The 22,961-nt window shown below is 45.6% G+C and overlaps 2 protein-coding genes across 10 annotated transcripts in view; one reads left to right on the top strand and one right to left on the bottom strand.

Moving 5' to 3' along the window:
• Window positions 1-3,116, top strand: part of ak5 (adenylate kinase 5) — a 62,569-nt gene extending 59,453 nt beyond the window's left edge. For both annotated transcript variants that reach the window (XM_088597965.1, XM_088597967.1), the window contains exons 12-14: window positions 862-978; window positions 1,761-1,952; window positions 2,327-3,116. In XM_088597965.1, the coding sequence (XP_088454091.1) occupies window positions 862-978; window positions 1,761-1,952; window positions 2,327-2,392 (375 nt within the window). In that variant the 3' untranslated portion in view covers window positions 2,393-3,116. The remainder of the gene's footprint in view (window positions 1-861; window positions 979-1,760; window positions 1,953-2,326) is intronic.
• A 2,591-nt stretch (window positions 3,117-5,707) lies between these two features.
• zzz3 (zinc finger, ZZ-type containing 3) overlaps window positions 5,708-22,961 on the bottom strand; it is a 35,468-nt gene continuing 18,214 nt past the window's right edge. For 6 of the 8 annotated variants that reach the window (XM_088597941.1, XM_088597938.1, XM_088597935.1 and 3 more), the window contains 11 exons: window positions 19,037-20,625; window positions 14,617-14,755; window positions 14,323-14,470; window positions 12,852-12,973; window positions 12,430-12,504; window positions 12,156-12,257; window positions 10,341-10,436; window positions 9,211-9,360; window positions 7,997-8,131; window positions 7,303-7,403; window positions 5,708-7,116 (listed from right to left, as the gene is read on the bottom strand). In XM_088597941.1, coding sequence (XP_088454067.1) covers window positions 6,972-7,116; window positions 7,303-7,403; window positions 7,997-8,131; window positions 9,211-9,360; window positions 10,341-10,436; window positions 12,156-12,257; window positions 12,430-12,504; window positions 12,852-12,973; window positions 14,323-14,470; window positions 14,617-14,755; window positions 19,037-20,562 — 2,739 coding nt within the window. In that variant the 5' untranslated portion in view covers window positions 20,563-20,625 and the 3' untranslated portion in view covers window positions 5,708-6,971. The remainder of the gene's footprint in view (window positions 7,117-7,302; window positions 7,404-7,996; window positions 8,132-9,210; window positions 9,361-10,340; window positions 10,437-12,155; window positions 12,258-12,429; window positions 12,505-12,851; window positions 12,974-14,322; window positions 14,471-14,616; window positions 14,756-19,036; window positions 20,626-22,961) is intronic. The other 2 variants (XM_088597943.1, XM_088597942.1) reach the window with 2 other exon arrangements.

Raw genomic sequence — 22,961 nt, 5'->3', positions numbered from 1 at the left:
TACTGTTCTGCATGGAAGCCTCTGTCAGCATGGTTAGGTAGGAATGAAGCAGGCCTTTAATTTTGGCTTTGCTTCTCTGTAATGTCTTTGGTTATTTTACTGGGGCGTAGGCATGGAACGTAATGAGTACAATATAAGGAAAATCTATAATACTTTGTGAAGAGATCAATAAAAATCATAGCAACAGTGCAATCTTGTTTTGTCTTCTGTACTTAATGTACTGATTGCATGAACCTGTTCCAGTTTATAACAAGTCCTTACCATCTTGTTAGTTTGGCTTGAGTATGGTTCTGCAATCAATAGTGCAGTGACACAAAAAGAACAGCAAAATCTCTCAAGATCAAAAGCAAAATACAAATTAAGTTCTGTAACAGCTTCCCGGCTTGCTGGGGGCTGGGCAGCAGGTCAGAGATGGGATAAGAGCATGCTTCCCGCCTCTACCACACTGCAGTCAGATTAAAGCTAGACATTAGAAATAGAAATAGATTTGGATTGAATAAAAAAAAAATCTGTGGTTTTAGCAATGTACTTGCAAACTGTTTTTTTACCCAGCCTCTGATCTACAGCTTTGAAAGGGGTTTCCAACACTGGGCAAGCAGAACTCTAATGAGTTTAGGGCTGCATGCTGAATCGGCATTCCCTCCGGTACAGTTCCTAGGACTTTCACCAATTGGTCCAGGCCCTTCTGGCAGTAAAACAGAGATGGTTGCCTGCAGTACTAGCGATCCAGGTTTGATCCCGGGCCCCAACTCGCTTTCCCTCCAGCATTACAGCATGTTGCCCGTGTTCTCCAAACACCACTGGGCACTGAATACCAGTCTGACAGATGTCTCTATCTTCATGCATCTTCTCCCCTCGCAGGAGCTGCTGCTGGAATTGGTGAGAGAGGCCATGGCCTCCAGCCTGGACAGCACCAGGGGGTTTGTGATGGATGGCTTTCCCCGAGACGTGAAGCAGGCAGAGGAGTTTGAAGCCAAGGTAGGTATTCAAAAGCCAAAGACAGGCAGGCGCCTCGAACGAGCCAATGGGAACATGAGTTTTAGGTGCAAAGGAGACTCCTGTACTTTGCGTTTTGAAACCAATAGCGGTCCTCATGCCTCTCAGCATATCTGTATTGCATATTTGTATGCAAAAACATAGAATCATAGGAGAAGGTCCTCCTGTTCATGTAAGGAATAAGATCAGGCTCCTGCAGGTGCATGGTATCAACACCAGGTCTAGTTCAGTTTCATACAGGGAAGCAGAGTAGCTCTGGTCTGTAAACATTAGGAAAAGCAATTATCACAGGGGAGCTGAAGGTGCACTTCTCCTTCTGAATGTTTACCATCTGAGGAGGCTTCAGTTTTAACATAACTAACCTCTGTAAACTTGGGCTTCAGAGAAAGCTGAAAGCTGATGTTTGCACTTTCACATTATCTCCCTTGACATCCTCCACAGAGCTTTGCGCAAGTGTGTTAGTTAAGCTTTCGCTAAAGAGACCGCCGACTGCTAGAAAAAAAGACGGCTTCACTTGCAGAAGCTGGTCTGAATTCCAAAGCACACATTACAGCAGCCCCTGCTGTTAGATACACACAACTACAGACCATAAGGCAACGTAAAACACACTAAATAGGAGGGTGAAAATGGATCCAAACGTTTGTTCACCTCACTCAAATCACCTTCCTAATCTCCGTTACTAGACGGTAGCTCTAGAAGGAAAAGAGATCCACCGAGAACACGCTCCTGGGAAGAGAGCAGTGGCTCATTCCTCTGTCCCGCAGATTGCAGAGCCCAGCCTGGTGCTGCTGATGGAGTGCCCCGCGGAGACGATGACCAAAAGGCTGCAGCGCAGGCCCCAGGTGGATGGGCCGGCTGACGACAGCCGAGACACCATCCGCAAGAGAGTGGAAGGTTTCAGCAGGACCACTGTGTCCGTCACAACCTACTACGAGCACAGGAGGCTGTTGCATAAGGTTAGCATCGCCTCCAGAGCCAGGAGCCCAACTGCATACTTCTTCTACTGAGCTCTTTCTCAGCTGATGGAAGGAGAGTATTTGGTTTGTGACAGAAATGGTCAGATGACAAAGATTTTCTGTTTTATGGTGCCAATATGCATCAATATTATCTGAAGATACCCTGAAAGATCATATATTTTGCATTAGATTACTGGACCATCAATAAAAGCAAAATCTGCCTTATAGGCCAAAATGCAGTATCCCTACCATTGCAATTATTGGAGTGGGATAATTGCATACCTGTGCTGCTCAAAAATGGCTACTGGTTTAGCTTTAAGGGATACAGTACATAGACAGTGGGGAGAGGGTAAAAGGCTCTTGTTGTCTTTCAGGTCAATGCCGAAAAGGCCCCCGATGAAGTGTTCCAGCAGGTGTGCCAGGTGATCGAATCCTGTTAGCGACTGAGCTCGGGGACAGCAGCCCCGACTCCGAACGCAAAGCCGTCCGATAGGTGCAGGCGGGTGCTGCTCACTCAGGCGACGCCCCCCCCCCGACCGGATCACAGCTGCTCTCCTCCGCAACGCCGCTTCCGAAGCATCGAGTCCCACATTTGGAAAGTAATGCATGTCTGAGCACACTTGTAGACACTCGCAAAAACAAATGACTACAGCAGTGTATCGCACTACAGTGAGTGAGTGGTGGAAAAAAAACAAACATTAACGCTATCAGGCGGTTGTGGTTCACTCGTCTCTGTGCTACTCCCAGCATCCCCTCTCCCACTGCGCCAAACAAAAAGTTGAAGTGTTGCCTCATGTACTGTACATAAATAATTATCCCGTCATTCTGTCCATGCTGCTGTGAACTCTCCAATGAAATACTCAATTAAAAAAAGGCATGAGTGTGGCTTTCAACAGATACTAACAAAATAAGATAAGCTGTCAAACTGCTTTTAAGCACCAGTGTTGGTATGATTGTTATTAATTATCTGTGGCCAGTACAGCTTTGCTGCAGCTAGGATGCATGAGCAACTCTCTGTGTCTCACAGAGCCTCTACACCTCTCACGGCACGAATTCCTCAGCAAATGGTGGCCTATTGGAAGAAATGGGTTTTTGCATTTTGAGTTGTATATTTACTAATGTTATTCGGCATATTTATCATTAAAACTATTATGTGTTTTAAAAGGGCGGTTTATCATTTTTTTTTCAGGGGTTTCGCCCCGTGGGGTTACTCTGGGTGGCGTGGCTGCCTCCTCCTACCTAAGAAAGATGTGCCCGCAAGGTCACGTAGTCGAACTGTGTGTAGGAGAGCCTGTGTCAGGTCTGGTGCCCGGTGCCCCTGGGTGGGCTGTTGGGTACCACAACCCTCGTCACTAACAATCAGCTTTCTGGGGGGACAGATGGAAACTCTCCAGGATTTAAATCCATGTGGAAACATTCTTTTGGATGAATCATTATTTTCCGACTTGGGGGACAACATTGTGTTGTGCACTTTATACTTGTGAGATGAGCCTTGGGGCGATTTTCCCATTGCATTTCTAAGGTAAGGCACAAAGGGAGGTTAATTTCCAAATTCCCCATTTATTTCCAAGGGGTTCCCAAGTCTGGTCCTGGGAACCGTTAACGGAGCAAACTAGCTACTCGCAAGTCTTTCTTCTCGGAAGTTGGCAGTCTTGAGCGACTAATGAACCACAAGAGGTGATCTGTAACATGTTTAGAAACTAAAACAATTGAAGAGCACAAAATGAATCACTCTGTGGTCGAGTTACATATTGAATATCAAATACATAACAGAGCTCAGCAGGTGTGGGGATCCCCAGGACGAGGCTGAGATCCCAGATATACTGCTTCCAGTGTTATGATGATTTCAGTGGTTTAAAGAGTCAAATGAAATGAAATCAAATGAAATCCCTGTCTACAGTGGCTGGTAAAGACGCATAATGTAGTTCCCCCCCTTCTTCTAAACCCCTTCTTCCTTGCTTGAATACAGGGATAGGGTAATGAACTCTCGCCCAGCGGAAACAGAAGCAACTCTCCAGGTGTGGACCTGGTAGACGCTCCACTGTACCAACCTGAGATCTGCAGAATTGCTCGGGAGAGCGGGACATTTCTGTGCGGCTCTCCCAGGGGCCATGCTGCTTTATTTTCAAAGAGACCACCTCTGGCTTCGGTCTGCAAGGGAGCAGGATGAGTGTTAGGGGAAGAGCTGCAGGGGTGTCCTGTACTGGGCAGGGAGGGCTCATTTCCTGGTCTCTTGAAAGCAGCAGCACCTGATGAGCATGCCAGGACCATGATTGGACACCCACATGGACCAATGTCATGATCATCATCATCATCATCCTTAAAGCAGACAGGAACTCGGTAGTACTCCGAAGTAAAACGCTTCTTCATTTCCAGTGGTTTAAAAAAAATACAGCACTGGCATGAAATGTCAGTGTCCAACCCCACCGTCAGTCCAGCTGCAGTACTATTAACACAAGCACAAGGTCCGAGGTCTAACTTCCAGGGGTCAGCTAACTGTCCTCACTGGCACACAGCGCACCAGCATCTGAGCCTTCTTCCTCATCTTGTCTCACAAAGAGGAGCGGGCATCTTTCCGGTTGTTAGGAGAAGTTATAGCCCATCAAAAGCACCATCATCTTTTCACAATACTGGCTCCCTGGGCTCTTTACAATTCCTACAGTTTAATTTCCCTAAACAGACTCCAATGTATGCTTCAACAGCCCAGATGCAATATTCCAGCGTTTTTAACCAAGCATTAGGTAACCTTGCATAGATGTTTCCTAAATATGTGCAGTCATATGTCAATCATAGCTATGTTTGAGGATGATTTCTAGAAAACTACAAATTGGCAATTTATAACACCTGCTCAAAGATGTTCCTTCACAACGAAATGATAGAACCCTCCCCCCACCGAAGAATTTTAAATAAAACATTGAGATATTGTCATGTTGTCTGCTATTTGTCATGACTAATACTGCACTGTATAGCTAAAATCAATGTTGAGTCCTTCTATTGTTAATCTATTATTTTCTAAGAAATCACTCTACAAAAAGAATAGATCTGCGTTTACTTGTGGGGAAAAAGTCTATGCAATAATCATTTTTCAGTATCAATGGACAAGGATTTCAATAGTCTTTTGAAATAACAGCGTAAAATGTATTAACACTTGTATACAACAGACCACTTTCATACTTTTATTATGGCAACTTTTATGAACACCCTATCTACATAAAATCTCATTCTTAGAGTTGCTCTTCGTATCCTTTGATCCAGTTAAGCATGAATCTGAACTATTTCACACCTGAGCGACTAACCATTTGGTTAAGGTCTTATAACTCTGAAATTGGACATTTCCTTTTAAATTCAACACGCATTAGTAGAAAGCCCAGATGGTGTAAATATTCGAAAAACGTTTTTCAACGATTTTACCTTAAAAAAAATTATTAAACCTTTCAAACGTTTTACCTTTAAAATTGATTAAAATCCAAGACTCTCCAAGGCAAGGGTTACATATACCTTTGAATGAAACACCAAACCCAACTGAAGTAATGGCAAAAGATTCTAGAGACTATTTGACACGAATCCCCCAAACCTTACTAGGCGATGTATTATTAGAAGAGATATTTTGGATTTTGAAACAGTCAGGCGGATGTGTCATGAAGGAAGAGCTACCCAGCTCTGCGGCTTACAGTAGGCAGTCAGCTAGGGTCAGACTGGAGCTGCTTGGAGCCCGACAGAAAGAGGAAATGAAAAAGTCCAGGACTCAGGCCATATAGAAAGACTATTTCCACATAGTTTTATTTCCACAGTTCTCCTGACAATTTTACATTATTTAAGAACATACTGTATACACAGATACTGAAGCAGGAAAAAAAACCCTTACAAAATGGTCTAATTGAAGCACAACAAAATCTACTTGTATAAAAGAATGCAGGTGAACCTCTGCTCACTGCGGTGACTAACCCTTTTTTTTTTTCTTTAAATAGATAATAAAAATACAATCTTTTATGGACCTTGTGCAGACTGCAAAGTTAGGGAATCTACATACATGATTAGCCAGTTTCATCGACGATTTGCAATCAGAGGCAGAAAGGCTGTGTAATTCATTCAGCTGATAGGTGGAAACTCCAAGAAATGTTACACAGTTACTACCACTGGCTACTTCTTTTTCACCATATAATGTACACACCACATGTTTACAACAGTACATATTTTTTTTAAAAAATGACTGGATGACATCTCTACCTTCTGAATCTGGGGAAACTAAGAGCAGCACTGTGTTGCGTGCCACTCTTCGCTTGTCTTCTGTTGGTGTAGTGCTTCTGTGTTGGTAAGCAAATGAGTTTAGTGAAGTTTCGATATCAAAAAAAGAACAAAATAACCAAAAGACGTGATAAAGCAGCTTTTAGTGAAAAGGGGACCACGCTGTTGACAACTGCAGGGTCCACAGACATGTTTTAAGAACATTATTGGATTAGCAAACACTGTGATTGGTTAAAAACCTAGTATGAATCAAAATGTCCGTCCCTGTTCCAAATCTAACTCAGGACAAAATGGCAAGATACCTCACTGATTCATTTATAAATACTTATCTACAGACACCTAGCTATATCATGTTACCTTTTGTTATGATAGAGAGACTGAGGCTCCTTGTCGGAGAAACGTTTGTGTTGTCAGAGGGTTAACTAGACAGCGAGCTCATCTACGCCCTCGAGTCCGTCAGCTGACCATGTGGAGGTCCAACGGAATCGCCTAAAACGAGAGCCCCTGGGGGCGCCTCTTTTAGCTGGCCCGGTAAGGAATGTTGCTGCGTCTTTCGACGCCGTGCCGTTTTTTAAAGACCTGTGACCGCTGGGACGGCCGCACAGAGGTTTGGCCGTGACACGCCCGTGGAAGCTGTCCTACCCGGTTTTCGACCCGCGCGGGGGAGGGCGCCACCGTCCGGTTTCCAATCCAAGCGCGGAACGTCGACAATGGAGCCATTGGCAAACCGTTAATAAAGGACGTCGAGCCTTCGGACCGCTGGCTTTGCCCCTGTCATCTGTTGGCGGGGAAGTAGTTGGGATCAAGGTAGTTGTAGCCTGTGCTGTGCGGCATGCAGTAGTCTCTGTCTAGAAACGTCTCCGCTCGGTAAATGGCCTCCAGGGCGTGGTCAGGCTTATGGGTCTCCGTCTTCAGTAAGCTGTCAAAAGCAGCGAGACGCACACGGCGTTAGACGTGCAAACATGATGAGGCAGCGCCACTGCAAATCTACTAGAAGGGGCGAGAAGTCTCGCACAGCAGTTTGTGCGATTCCTCAAGCGAAAAAGCCGTCTTAAGACGTCTTAAACAGGGCATCTGAAATAAAACCTGATCTGTGTGGGCTTACCAGTCCGAACAGCTGGTGCAGAAATCGATGGCGTTCTCCGGCGAACAGTCCTGACAGTGCCACCGAACTCCCTGAATGGGCTCCACCCCACAGTTGTCACACTGCCGGACAGCCAACAAAGAGCAGGACAGGAAAGACATAAGAACACAAGTGAAAGGAGGCCATGTAGCTCATCCAGTCCTTTCGGTCGTTAGTGGCCGACTGATCCCAGGAAGCTTTCTGAAAGAACCTAAGGTATGAGCTCCAACGATGCGAATGTTTGCTCCCCACCCCCGCCACCCTTTGCGTCAAGTATCTCCAGTTACTCCACGCTATTTCTCTTTTTGCTGTTCACTCTGAAGATGTCCTCTGGGCTGACTCTGTCAGTGCCTTTGAGGATTTTGAATATTCGTATCGTGTTTCCTGGGAGTCGTTTCCGTTTAGGACTAAAAAGGTTCAGTTCCTTCAGGCAATTCTTTTCAGGACTGATTTATCAACACTGACCCAATAATCAGCATTAGTATGACACACGGACCTGGATGAAACACAGGATCACCGGGATATTCCTAGTTTAATTATAAATAAAAAATGACTGCAAGACATGTTTAATAAAATCCCTGTGCATATAGCGACCAGACAACATAAACCCAGATACACTAAGGAATCGAGTCATTTTAAAAATCTTTTGGGAACTAAAGCAAATCTCTAAACTCACCTTAAATCCAATATGTTGCACCAAAGAGTTTTCAGTACACATTTCATGGAGTTTCTGTTTCTTCAACTTCTTCAGCTGCATCAACTCTTTGTACTCCGGTAAATGTCTGTACTCCACCGGGATGCTTTCCTCATCCTGTGGGAAAGGAAATTCAGCATACACTGGCACTTTACTGGAGATCACTGACTGCATGCGGAAACCGAGCCCTACTGCCGCATGTGCATAGAGAAACATCACAGCAGGTGTAAGAGCCCAGGAGCTGGTGTGCTCAAAATAAGCATATTTAAGAGGACTCCAGTGAATATTTGAAATCGTTACAGAGCACGTTTAAAAAAACAAAATTCCAATTAAAGATGCCAGCATTTTCTGTGTAGCACATCTACAAGCTGTGGATGCAAAATAAAACGTCTCCTCGTCTGAAATGAAGACACTAGCACCTAGAAGTTTATTGTCAAGACAAAATAAATCAAGTATATGTCATCTTCCAAGCAAATTTACAACCTACCAAAAAAAAAGAATCCAACAGCCCTAGTCACAAGTACAGTAATATTAAGGCTCCCTCTTGTGGTGTAATTTTGCTACAGCGCCTGTCTTTGTAGAAGGCTCAACAATCTGTTTCCTCAGTGCAGTGCAGTCTAATACACTAAAGAAAGAGATGGTCTTCCAGTTCTCTTTAAAGAATTGAGAAGTGCAGAGCACTGTGTTATCCTTGTGCACAGAATAATAATGGACCCCTATGGAATACAGTAATAATACATTAAGCACTATGGTGGTCACACTGAGCAGAACATCTCTCAAACACCCTAAATCTTGTCCTGATCTCTGCTGTCCATGTTTTCTTAAAATACACTGTTCTTGACATTTTTTGCATAAGTAAACGGGCAGAAATTGTTCCATCAGAACAGGCAGTCTGATGCTCAATGCTCAGTAATAACATTCGGAAAACCGTAAAAATAAGTGGCCTCGAGATTCCCACATCCAAACGAAGATGGCTTCTTGTGGCTTACGGAGACCGAACTACTGAGAACATTTCTTGTGGGAGAGAAGCTTTATTTTTACAAGATGCCCAATGAAAAGTGATCGATGAACCAGATAGCCTTCTGCCCTGTCAAGTCAGAATTTCAGGTGTGCAGGGAGGGTTGTTCACCCGTATGACGGGAGTGTGACGCTGCTACAGTACAGCACAGCTAAGCCGAAACCCGCGGCCCACTTACAGACTCCTCAGCCGCCGGGTCCTGGAGGTTGCTGTAAAAGCTGGACCTGTCGTCGTCGTCGTCCATGTACACAGGTGGCTCGTAGGAGGTCATGAAGGTGGAGGGTCTGTACAGGTGCTTGTTCAGATGGTGCTGCCTCTTGTTGGACGCCTACAATGAGCACTGCTGTTTAAGTACACCATGCTTCCCAGAGCACAACCATCAGCTGATCCTTTTCAAGGTGCCCTGCCTGTATTCCTAACGTAAGGCGCTACAGAAAGAGCATCTACAATCTCAACACGTCCTTCACGTCTCTTAACCTTCAGGCATGTGGGGTGTCCGCTTGTGGGTCTGACTGGGGAGTGTCCAATCCTGGCCTTTGTGTCCACAGGCTTTCATTCTAATGTCACTCTTAACAAGATCAACTAGCCTGTTCTTGGCTTTAACAGCTTCTCCCAGCTCTCCTGGTGCTGCTGTTTTTAAAGAGACCTAGAAAACCTGCAGACACACACCTCATCCAGGACCAGAACTGGACAACCCGGTTCTGACTAGCTGGGTCAAGATCAAGATGCCCCTCAGATCACATCTCCATTCATTTGCAGAACCCGTTCTCATGGAGAGATGAATATCTAGGATATATTTTGCTAGTCCAAAATAAAAAAACAAAATCACATTTCATTATTCCCTTATCCTTTTTTGGTGTGAGCTCTCCAATCTTTACTTTCAGTATTTGTGCCTGTACTTTTTTTTTATTCAGTTAAAAAAACATTCAATAATCATTATAAATAAAAATAGTGGGTTTTGGATTAATCAAGATGTTTGGGGAAAAGAACACGGCTAATGAAACAGAGCTAACCTAGGCAGCTATACAGATTTAATGTAGGATGGTAAAAGACGTCCAATTTAATTAGATTAAACATTTCACTCTTTTTTCCAATCTGTACAGGAAATCTTTCAACATACAATGCAATCTTTCTCCCTTTTGTCATTACTGTGCTGCTTTTCATTAACAGTGACTACTTAATGAGCTGAGTTGAGAGTACAGAGTGGTTTAGAAGTAATCGCAGCTCATTATGGTGTTCTGCACAATGCTTTGTAAAAATGTTATATCACTGAACACACAAAAGGAACAAACCGATAGTATCCATTACCTTTTTGCTATACATGCAGAGATTGGGAGTCCTTCCTGGTACTGGAATCCCAGCTTTTGTCAGTTTTATAAAGTACTTCTGTACCCTGCTGGCTACCTGCAAAGAGACCAACAACTGCTAAAGCATTCTTATCCCCCAGGGAAGAAGATCAACAGAACACGATTATACGAATAGAGGATGAATCAAATTCCTCTGAACCCCACAATGGACATGAACAAAGGGATAACGAGGAAAAATGTTAAACACGTTCTCCTCTTTCGCTACGAACAAGCAGGGACGCAGACGGTCTCCTTAGTGTGATGCACCCTTCAGATCCTTCTGCTTTCACAGAGGGTGGCAGGGCCTGGGCTCGCAAGAGCCAAGAGGTGAAAGGGCACCGTCTCCCACAGCATCTGTGGACCGGAGGTGCTGTGACCAGTTGCTCTGGGGTCCTCGTACGGGACGAACATCCAGAAACCAGCAGAGCCTGTGCCTGGCTACAAATAATATAGCACTACAAATAAAAAAACTGTCCTTAAGAGCATAAAGGAGTACTATAATATTTTTCATGCTGCCCATCTGATTTCTAAACAAACACCATTTCTCACAAACACCAACACAGTGGTTCTCAGTCACGGTTTCGAATGTGGCTTTTGCTCGAGTTCTTCGTCACGGGCTTATTGTGTTCATTTTTTTTTATTTTGGGCATATTTGTAAATTTGCTCATTAAATCAAACAGGATTCGTGATTGGTATCAACCCAGTACACCCGTATTTTTGATTAACGAAAGCCAACTTCAGAACTACGAAGAAATCGTTCCAAACATTGGGGGGGTGATCCCCCGCCAAATAGAGTGAAAAAGAAGGCGTTTCGTATCGAGTGTTCGAATCACATTGCACTAACTAGTCCGGGTGAAAGCAAGCGCAGAGCCTGCAGACTGGCAGGAGAGACGTGTATGATACAGTTCACTGCGTCTCAATTCATGTGTTGTTCGCCATTGTGTGCGCTCTTCCTTAACGTAAACATATTTCTGGTTTAGACTTCACCACGGACCCTGAAGGTGTTGAGAAAATGAAACCTGGGTGTGTGTAATTACACCAAAAGCAAATGAAGTGGTTACTGTACAGTACTATATTGAGGTCTGATTAATGATGTCTGACCAGGTAATCTGTTTTTTATTGCTAAAACCTCTTGTTATTATTGTTGTTTCTTTTTATCATTTTTTCGTGAAAAAAGTAAAAGTAGGGGTGACATTTTTGGGGGGCCGAATTTTTTGAATTTTTCCCCATAAGAAATAATACAATTAGTCCTTTTTACGAATTTTCTCTGTACGAAAGGGTTTCTGGGAACAGATTACCTTCATTAAAAGAGGTGTACCAACTTCTGAGTCTCAGAAGATTCAGGTGTGTTGCCAAAAATATAACAAATACCTCTGCAGAGGAAAAATGGTCACTGTGGGACAAGTCTAACACTGGGCCACACCCACCACAGGCGTGTCCGACGGGGCCACACCCACCACAGGCGTGTCCGACGGGGCCACACCCACCTGTGTATTCAATTAGTAAAACCTGTTCTGTGAGAAGCAACAATCAATTCGTGGAGGACTGTGCTCAAATTGTGGTAAACGGTACCCTTGAAGGAGGATATTTTTGACACTCAGAACTGACCAAAGAAGCCAGCTAAATAAACATCTAAGCAAGTAAGCAGCTCAATGATGTCATCAATCTGCACCGGAGACGTAGAGCTCAGCTGCAGTGAAAACCAGCCTCCAGGACCAGAGTTAGAAACCGCTGACCTCAATAACCTCAGCAAGCCAAAAGGGAAATCGGGAAATACCTGCTTTGCTGTTCTGTTACCGAGTTCATCTGCTATTTTCTGCCACCGTTTAGACTCAACTTCTTCAGGAGGAAATTTCAAGAGGAGCTGCTCCAGCTTTTTCTGCAAAGCAGAATGAAACAACAAGACAGGTGGTTATTAAAGAACAACTTGCATGTCGCAGTGTAAGATTCCCATAAAGAGGGGAAATTCAATATTTCAATCGGAGGATTTCTAAAACCTACACTTCAATTCATTACGATTTAGGTCTGATTAACAGGTCCCCCTTGCTTACCTGTTCTTCCACTGTCCAGAGCTGGTTGAAGGTGTCAGGTTTACTCTGATCACAGACCCTCCCTCTTATCATCTGCTGAGCAAAAGAAAAAAGGTTGGCAAATTTGTCACTGCAAGACCTTGGGATCAATGACTACTTTAAAAATCCAGTTTCACCATACGTCTTTACCACTGTCATATTAAGAATCAGAGTTATTCACGATACATGCGAAAAAAACTCAAAACTGACAGAAGCCACGGGGAGTTTCACAAACTGGCATCAACTGAACTGTTTTACAAATGTGAAAGAAGATTAAAAAGCTTTTTTTTTTTGCAAGAGCTGCCCTGCTCTTGAATTGCTCCTGTCCATACACGCACCATGCAGAGTCCCATCTCAAACACCGCAGGGCTGTTATATCACACGGACTGAAGAGCCACACATACCTGCGTCCTGCTGCCCGATGCCAGGTCTGGGCCGTCGCTGGAAGGCAAAGCCGAGTACAAAGCAGAGGACTCTGCTTCCTTTTTGGAATCCAGAGGACTTTTTGGTCGGGCAGGCAACCCCACTGATGAGACAAAAGCACTATACACACTGCCTTGCAAAAGTAGTCGGACCCTGGCAAGCTGTTTTCACGTTTTGCTGCTTTAAAGCTTGCAATCACGACACTTTGAAATTTCAATTGATGTTATACACGCAACCTACTCCAGAAGTTCAAAATAACAAATAGTATGAGAGAAGAATGTACAAATCGTGATTGCATAAGTTTGTTTTCAAACGCTCTGCTGTGAAAACATAATACCTTAACAAGCCACACAAATAGTTGAAGGGCCTCTGTGTGCGGCGATATTGGTTCTCATGATTTCAGAACAAAAATACCCGTCTCTGTGAGGCTCCTTGGTCAGGGATCAAGTAACTGAACACCACAGATCAAGAGAAGGGTACAAAAAATAAACCATAAGGCCACCCCTCCCAACTGAGTAACTGGGCGAACAGGAAACCGATGTCACTGTGAGGCCAAACATCAAATTCGGAAGAGCTGTAGAGTTCAATGACTGAAATAGTGGAAAATGTGCAGTCGGTAATATCCCAGTCACTCCGTCAAGCCGCCTTAGAGAGCAGAGTGGAAATCCGTTTTGTTCTGGTGAAGGCTTCAAACTGAGGCGAAACGTCACCATTCAGCAGAACAATGATCTAAAGCCCAAGGCCAAAGCTACACTGCAGTGTCTGAAGATTAAGAAAGCGAATGTCCTCGAGTGGCCCAGTCAAAGTCCTGACTTGAATCCTATTGAGAGTCCGTGCCGTGACTTGCAAACTGCTGTCCATGCGCGAGCAAATCTAGCTGGAGGAACGGGCAAAGAATATACAAGCTGGGGTGCAAAGCTCACATTTATTCTAGCTTACCCCTGTAAGTGCTCAGATCGTGCTTTCAGGTTTTGAGTAACTTATTCATTTGGGGGGAAAAAAAGCCTAATTTTGTAATTTGACAACAGGGGACACCACAGAAAAGGTCTGAGTCCTTTTGTAGGCCCCCCGTTGAACAGCTTCTAAATATTGTGAGAAAAGAAAAGCACTTGAAGCATCGTAAAAAGAGAAAGCCGAGGGGGGAAAAAAAGCACCTTTCCTGTTCGGCTGACAGTCAACACCTACACGTGCGCCGTAACCCTTCTGCTTGGAGGAAAGGCTAAACTAAAACAGAAATGGCCTTCATAGCTGATCAGGATCAGTCCCAAGTGCTCGTTCCCAATCTACTGCTGCATTTCGGGATTGATTTGCTTTTTTCCCCCAGTACAGCTGCAGGTGACACGGAGAAACCACTGCAGCACTGTCTTTGACAGAAAGACCGAACCGCGGGTCCCTTTCAATTACGGCAATTGCAATTAGCTTCTTCACGGGAAATCCATTTCGACGTTTTACCTTTGTCAAATATGAGCTTCAGCCTCCTAGTGTTGCGTTTTTTGTTGCGGAACTCCTTCTGAAAGTCTCCGAGGCCAGAGGTGTACTGGTCCCAGGCGATCTCGGGCAGCTGGACGACGCGCTGTGGGCAAGGCAAGCCGACACTCACCTGGAGGATAGGGGACAAGTCACTGCACCCCAGTGCCTTCGAGGGCTGAAAAAGGCGCCCAAAAGGCACCCAGCACAACCAATCAGAACCAGCACCACCGGCCCCGCCCCCGGTCTCCTTGACAACGCCGCCCTGGCTCTCTGTACCTGCTTCTGGAGTTGCTCTACAAACCCAATAGGGTTACTGAGGGCCTCTTTCTGGCGCCGGGCCAGACACTCCAGGTCCAGGATAGCTTGAGTGCGCTGAGCCTCCAGCACAGCAATGGTCTGAAGCAACCTCTGGTAACTAAAAGGGAACAACATGCATGCATTATTAAGGCTTTCTTCCCACAAATACTCGCACAACAGAACGAATGCGCAAAACGGTTAGTACCTGGATAATACATAATTCATCGCAGCAGTGGAAAAACGCATTATAAAGTCATGTGCACAGAACAGCATGTTCGCTCTGCTCTCACGTTGCCTTCAGTGATCAGAGGGAAAGGGGTGGCAGCAATCTGATTAACAGACTTCAGTCGGGAGCTTGATTCACCGACTTATTTGACTGGGAACCGCCCACGTGATTTCATCAGGTACTGGCAATCACACTAAAGCCGCTTTATTTAAAGGGGAACAGCATCATTATTTTTAGACTTTGGGGTGAGAAAGAATCGGCATTGATGAGTGCATTTCAAACAACAGTGGAAAAGTAAAACGTACACAGTAACGTGGAAAACCTCCCATTTACATCACAAAGCAGACTAAATTTCCAGTCATGCGCAGCGCTATGTTCTGAGATCCAGAATGAGCCTCCAAGTGCAGGGGGTGACTTAAAGACCCTCAGAACGGCTGACAAGCGTATTGACATCTTACAATTATCCGCTAACGTTTAAAGCATTACAAACTTGTACAGAAGCATTTGAAAGACAAAGACAAGATTTTCCATTACACTACATAACATTCACTGCTGTTGCCTTAAATTCTTTATACATATCTATGAATGATACAGGACACTAGATTGACAAAAGGTACCTGAATGGAACAGAACGTCTTCTATTTCTACTGCATCTTAAAAGGGGAAAATTCCATTTTCAAGTTCTGAGCATTTCAATATATGTACAGGGTCCAGGAAATGAACCTTCTCGGAAATGTGAGAAGTGACTGTACAGGAAAAATGACCTGCTAAAGGAAGTTCTGGGGTAATAAATCCAATAGAAAGAAAGCATCACGTGACTAAAGGCTAGCAGACTATTTAAAGCTCTTCTCTGGAAGTTATTTTTCTTGGCACTGTATGTTTTCCCCTAAAATACCTTATCATACTATCCGAACTCATATTTTGTTATCGCTATTAACAGGGTTACAGCGCAAGCATCTGGGATCTACGTTCACGTCTAGCAGCAATGGCTTATTGTGGCAAATCTGGATGTTGCTCACTGATAAGCTCATAGAAAAATTCCCTTAAGGACGAGAATATTTTACCGTTTGTCATTTTCCAAAAATACATTCAGAGGTATGTTTTGTCTGTACTCCAGAGACAAAACATACCTCACACTTGCTAAACACGCCAACACTACACACACCGCAAACACACCGCGTGACTTTAAACTTTGTTCACCTGTTTTCCAGCATTAAAGCACTGGGACGCTGGGTTCAGTTCTAGACCTGGGGTGCTACCTGTGTTCGCCTGGATTTCCTTTCGTCTCATCCCTCAGTCCAAAAACATTCTAGACTTACTAGTAGGCTAAACGGCTTCTGGGAAAACTGGCCCTGCCCTGCGTGTGTGCCCTGCATGTTGGGCTGGTGACCCATCCAGGGTGTATCCTGCCTTGTACCCGTTGCATGCTGGGATAGGCTCCAGCTCCCCTGTGACCCTGAACCGGAAGGTCAGAAAACACCTGGATGGAATTAGTTCTTGGTCCAGCCCGTTTCCACGCACCCCTCCGGCGAACAGCATCGCTTTAGTGACTTCGTGGCAGCTGGCAGAGCCTCACACTCGCTAAACACGTCGAGATCGAGAAAAATGTCTTCGTGTGTTCACTTATCTTTATTATAATATCAAAAAAATCCGTCAACTGAACGAGCTTTAGTTGCTTTGTGAAAGAAATCTTCAAAATTTCCAAACTGAAATTCGATGTAAGTTTGTAAACAAGATTTTTAAAGGATTTAAAAAAAAAAAGTCATCAACCTTAAGATTCAAATGACAGAACAATTAAACGCCAACGATCGGATAAAAATCTAGATCCGAAAAAAGGCGTACTGTTATGAAAGAGACTGCAAACATTGCATTTAAAAGGCTCAGAGCAAAAAGACAGAAGAGTCAGAGCCGTTCAGAAGTGTCTGTGGGTACAAGACTTCTGCATTTTTTCCACACAGGTCACCACTCACCCATTTACAAGACATTGCTAAACATTTCAAAATGACTTAGTGCAACTATATAAACACCTTCCAGAAATGCGACATTGCTTTTATTCCTCATGGCTGGAAGTGGATGCGCCCCTACTGGGAATTTGTTTTCAAGGTATACACTTTTGATTTATGAGCCACTTGTCGGGAATGCATCTGCCGTGTAAATCGAGACGAACCTGCAGTTCTATATTTTCAAACGGGAGATCCTACCAATACATGTTTTAATGTAACATCATGTCTCAAACTCAAAAATGCGTCACTGAAACTGCGGTGGTTTTGTCAAAGTACAGCCAGCCACTCGCTTCTCAGAGGGACCGTTAGGACTGTGAAGCTGCAGTTAAAAGCCAATATTCTAGTCACCCTTTCTATGGATCAAGCGTGCTTTTTACAGCACACATGCACCCCAGAAGCCGCTTCCTGTTTGCACTGTTAACCGAAATGACAAAGCGCTGGGCAAGCTGCCGTGAAACAGATCCTGAGCTTTAACGCCACCTATCGAGATGCTCTTAAGTTGCAGGGAAAAGAGCACCGGGCAGATCCACCAGAGGATTTACATGAACATCAAAAACTGAGCAGGAAAAGCATCCCCCCTTTCCCGGTGACACGCTGATCCCCATACCCCCCTGGAAAGCCCAATCCAATCCCCTCTGTTACAGGCAGGCTCAGGGGCGTGCACTTCCGCTGCTCAGTGCTTTGAGGCTTCGGCCTTATCGTTCCCGAACTGAGCTTCTGCACGTTCACGGACACACCTTCACTTGCCTGACGGACAAGCTGAAGAAGGCAGAGACATCCTTTTGTTTTCACAAGGAAGTTCAGAACCCCGCCAGGGGGCCCCGCTGCTCAGAACCCCTGTAACCTGGACCATGCCCCTTGCTCTCTCTCGGCACGGTATGCCAGGCTGACAGGCTGACCCGCTGGCGATCGGCGCCGAGGGAGCAGCCTGCCCGACTGCGACGGTCTCAACCCTCAGTCTTGAAACAAGCACGCTGCCGACAGCGGGGGGGGTCACGACTGCCTGTCCTGCAATGGAAATGAACTATCGATCCGTTCTGCCGCATCTCCTTAACTGACGTGCAATTCCAAGACATGGCCCTCAGCTCCGGAGCTGTTAAAAGGGCTTTAGTTCACTGGAAACCTGTTATTCCCACAAATTAACACGGTAGATAGAAAAGGCTTTGGATTCGCAACAGAACACTGTGGGCTGACTTGGCCAAGTGCAAAGGAATCCACTGCAATTTGCTCAGATTAAAAACAAACAGAAGGGCTCCTGGACATTAACACGTTAATTAGTATCATAATTCGTTCTGAGCTGCACTTTCTGACAAGTTAAGGCCCGAATTTAAATTGACTGGTTGCTCTTTTGTTGCACATAAGTGGTATGAAATTACACACCTCGGTCTTTCTCAACCAGTAATAGTTTTTAACTACTGTAGAGCGGATTTCAGTACTTCACCAGACTGGCAAAAACAACAAGACAATATCAGAGTGCACCTTAATGTTTCATGCACTCAAAGAGCAACTCTCGCGACGGAAAATGAAGCACTGACCTGAGACCTGAGCCTTTAAAATCACTTGCTATTCAGAGTCTATTGCAAACAGAAATGTGCTCTCTGGGCATGCTTTTATAACCTCTTTTAGACCGATGAACAGAAATGAAAACACCCTTACACATTTTCTCATGGGACATAGTAAAAGGACCATGTTGCTCCAAGTAATAGTTAAGTAATGTCACGTGCCGAGAAGCAAGCCAAGCGTGGTTTATAGAATACACGGCTCAGGTCTTCTTAATCTACGCCTTTTACAAGTCTACCATTGAAGCACAAGATAAGCCGGTTATTCCTTCAAGTTTAAACCTCTTTGCGGCGCTCAAAATAAATAAAGCGTGCCCTGCCAACACAGCGTTCCTCTTAAGTTGCTGTCCTGCGGTCCACATCCTCTCCAAAGAATTTGGGACACTTCACACTGCAACGACGCCTTACAGTGCTGATCAAATCAGCTGCAAGATGTGCCAAGGGTGTCCCTCTCCTCCTACTTTATTCCGTCACGAACCAACAACAAAAACTCATAGCTTTGACATAACGTTTTACCAAACAAAATCGGAGCAACAAGTAGAAGCACACTGTACAGTACACCAGCAAGTAGCGACAAAATGCATGATAAGTTACCACGTTTTTACACATACTCTTTGCTGTGTTTCAAAGCCAAATGATCCGATTCAAAATAATAGACATCGGGATCTTCCTCATCCTCGTCTTCCTCTGTGGCGTGGCTGCTCACCAACTCTTTGGCGGATCTCGAGAGCCTGCTGTCTGACAACCCTGACTCTCCCGTTAACTTAACCGTCCCGTCCCCGTGCTCGCCAGGGGGGCCGTCGCAGGGGGCCGGGTCCGGTCTCGCGCCGGGCTCGCTGTCCGACGCGGCCTCGCCGGACGGCAGGGTCCGGCTCTCGCTGCCCTCCCTGTCTTCCTCCTTCGCCGGCCCGCTGTCCCTGGAGGGAGAGTTCAGCTTGTGAGGGCTGCCCCGGCTGCAGGCGGCCCTCCTCGGCGAGGTTCTCAGTGTGTATCTGTGTTCTTGAGGTTCCGTGAAAGAGGCCGCCTCAGCGGGGCTGCCGTCCAGCCCCACTGGCGGCTCGGGTTCTCCTGAGGTTGGTTTGTTGTCCTGTACAGCACATAGGCCACCATTGGTATTTTCCGCGCCACACTCCCTGGCCGAGCCGCCGCCGCCGCCGTCCCCCACCACGTCGACCTCCTCCTCTGGCTCCTTCCCCGCCGGCGGCCCCTCCGGCGAAGAGGCCGCCGCCGCCGGCCGCGGGGGGGCGCGCTCGTTCTCGACCGCGGCTGAGCCGCCGCTGCCGCCGCCCTCGGTTGGTGCGGGAGCTGTGGGGGCGCTGGGCTCCGCCTGCTCGGAATGCGAGTTTGTACAAGGCACATCGTCGGGGTCTAGGGCAGAGTCCGCCTTGCCGCCATTCAGCAGCGACAAAGACTTGTTCCGCGCGCTGGCAGGGATGGCACCGACATCCTGGGCGGGTTCGCAGGAGCCCGCGCGGTGCGGTTTGGAGGTGTCTTCCGGGCAGTTTTTACCGGCGTCCAAGTCTTGTTCGTCAAGCCCATTGGTTACCTGGCCGGCCTCGTCGGAAAGCCCAGGCTGGCTGTTTTTGCCCGCGGGGCTGTCGACCTTTTTGATCTCCCCTTTGTCGTAATCGTCCAGCAGAAGACAGCGTCGGGCTCGTTTCGGGCCGGGCGAGTCCGCGTCGCCTTCCGCCTCCTTGGGATCGCTCGCGGGTTTCTCGGCCTTGACCGGAGAGTCTTCTTCCGAGCTGGGGGCATCCCCGGAGCGCGGGCAGCGTTTGATGCGCTTGAGGACGGGAGACACCTCCCTCGAAGGCCTCCGGTCGCAGTTGTCCGCTTTGTCGGGGTTCGAGTCTTTCTCAGAGGAGGAGAGCCCCCTCTTCCTGGGGCTCATCCATGATTCTCTAGAACCCTGGGGCTGTTTTGAGTCGGCTAGTCTGCTGGAGGTATTCCCCTTGGAGGGCGGCTGCTGGCAGTCCTGCTTCTTCTTAGGAGACCGGGCTCTCTGCGGAGGGTTGGGCGAGGAATCCTCCGGGTGGGCAATGCTACGGTTTCTTAGGGTGCGACCACAAAAGTTGTCATCCAATCCATTAATCCCCACTGATGATCTTGTAACACGCGTGGATCGAGAAGCAGCCATACTATGGCAAATCCCTAGAATCTCCTCATCATGGTCCTCTCCACAGCATCGCTTGAATTGCACCTGCAAGAGACAGACACCCAGAAAAAGTCAGAACCAGCGCACAGCCAGGGCAGCCACTGAGCACCGCACATGCAAAATGGTTTCATATCAATCTAGGGATTAAAAACAATTACTAAAAACTAGTACCCTTCAGCATCGCGTTTTAACATGACTATCTGTTTCAAATCTGACCAGCAAAACAACTGAACCTTTTAACATAAAAACAGAAAAACTTTTCAAATCAACGGTGGGCTAATTTATTAATAAAACAACATTTTGTCAAACACTATCCAGTATGGGTTGGGAATTAGAAATATCCACCAGAAACCTTGCTTCATTTAATGTTATAGAAACATTTTGTATGAAATGAAACTACATATGCATTCCGACTACTAACATTCAATGGTAAATATCTCTGATGTTTGCAAATTAAATTAACTCCCCATAATGTTAAGGAAACTTGTAAAGGTTTTTAACCGAATTTTGTTTTTCCGTACTTGTCACAAATCCCCAAATTTGGTTGTTTCCCACATTTTTTTACAGGTAAATGTGCACCAGTCATTTATGTGCTAAATCTTCCTGAAAGCACTAAATGTACTGCAGGATGTGACCTTGTGTTCTTTAGCGCAGACAAAAGCATCCAGTTATACAACAGCTTAGAAAAATATATATGCACAATAAAGCAAGCAAGCGACAACAGACTAGCGTTTCTATGGGTAAAACTAGGTTGACTGTAATATGTTCCTGCTTTCACTGACTGGATGGTCACATCAGGGTTCCCCCTTTAAGATCAGCACCTTTACATTAAAATTTGCCAGTTACAATGCAGATTCGCCTTAATCGGCCGAACCAGATGAAGTCATCTGAAGATCCCGATAAAGTATTTAATATTGCACTGCTGATGAGCCAGTTGAGAACAAAACAATCCTCTATCTCCAGATTTAACCTAATAAAATGGATTTCAAAAAATAATATACAGAGTGTATGAACCAAGAAACCGTTAAAAGGTAGCTCGATGACAAATTTTAAGCTGTACCTATGATTAAATGGATAGAATTCTAGCATTGGGTGTTGTTCCCAAACTTCAGAATACTTTGAAGTTCTGCCATGCTGTTCTATATGGTGACAGAAGAGGAAATGATGTTGCACATATTAAAATTGCTCATTTGCCAAGACTTGTTAGCCCCTTCTCAAGGTCAGTAATGTGGTTGTGGGTTGCTTCCTGGTTTACAGAAAAGCTTCCAAACATGAAAATCTGAGTTTTCACCCAGTGGCGCAGCACCCTCTTTTAGAACCAAACTTCCCCTTGGCCTTTACCAATCACGGCCTCCTAATAACCCCCCCATCTATGAATTGGCTTCATCATTCTGCTCTCCTCCCCACTGAGAGCTGGTGTGTGGTGAACCTACTGGTGCACAATAGCTGCCGTCACATCATCCAGGTGGGGGGCTACATATTGGTGGTGGTAGTGGGATTTCCCATTACCCGTAAAGCACTTTAAGACAAGCGCTATATAAGTGTAAGGAATGATCAATTATTATTAGAGCACTCAGTTACGGTGGCTGGAAGCACAGAGAATTCCAGCAGCAATTCCAGTCAGACATGCAGCCGGTCAGAAAGGAATCCAGAAAGGAGGAAGGTAGACGACAACTGGAGTCCATGGACTTTAAAAACAGTACTAGGCACAGCATGAAAAAGAGAAGCATCTGATGTTCCAGTGCACTTAATTCATAAAACAATCCTCACACAGAAATGTATGCATTCATTTGTCGATGGAAAGCAACCCATACAGAACAGATGTAGGGAGAACAATCACGTGTTCTCCAAAAGCCATCGCACATGTGCCTTCAAGACATTAAGAGCAGGTGTGCAACTCAGCTTGGAGTGAGAACGATCATTATAATACGGGTCGGTTGATGAGAATGGACGGCACCCACAAAGACAGAAAAGAGGGATATGACGCATCACAACCACACGCCTTCCATCTCACCTCCGTGCGGAAGCTGGGACATATCCTGCTCAAACAGTGCTGTTTGTCAGTACAGCTGACTGGAATACCCGATGCTTCCAGGAGCAAGATGGTGAACTGTGCAATACATCAGTAATCCTGCAGACCTGGGTGCCTTCAGTAAAATCACAGTGCAATAACCTTTTTGCAGAGGACTGAATAGCTGAGGGCACATCGGGAAACCGGTTTCCACTTTCACCACAAAACCTTACCCCCCTTTTGTCTTAAAAGGAACCCAGACATTGTTGATGCTGGATCAGATATTGAATGGAATTCTCGAAAACCACAAATAACTGTGATGATGGAACACTACCTTCAGCCAAATGTAGGTATAACCTTGATGGGGCTG

The sequence above is a fragment of the Lepisosteus platostomus genome, chromosome 11 (genome assembly GCF_059453375.1).
Source record: "Lepisosteus platostomus isolate fLepPlt1 chromosome 11, fLepPlt1.hap1, whole genome shotgun sequence".
NCBI lineage: Eukaryota > Metazoa > Chordata > Actinopteri > Semionotiformes > Lepisosteidae > Lepisosteus > Lepisosteus platostomus.
Note: the sequence above shows the minus strand (reverse complement) of the source record. Positions and strands in the feature narration are given on the sequence as shown.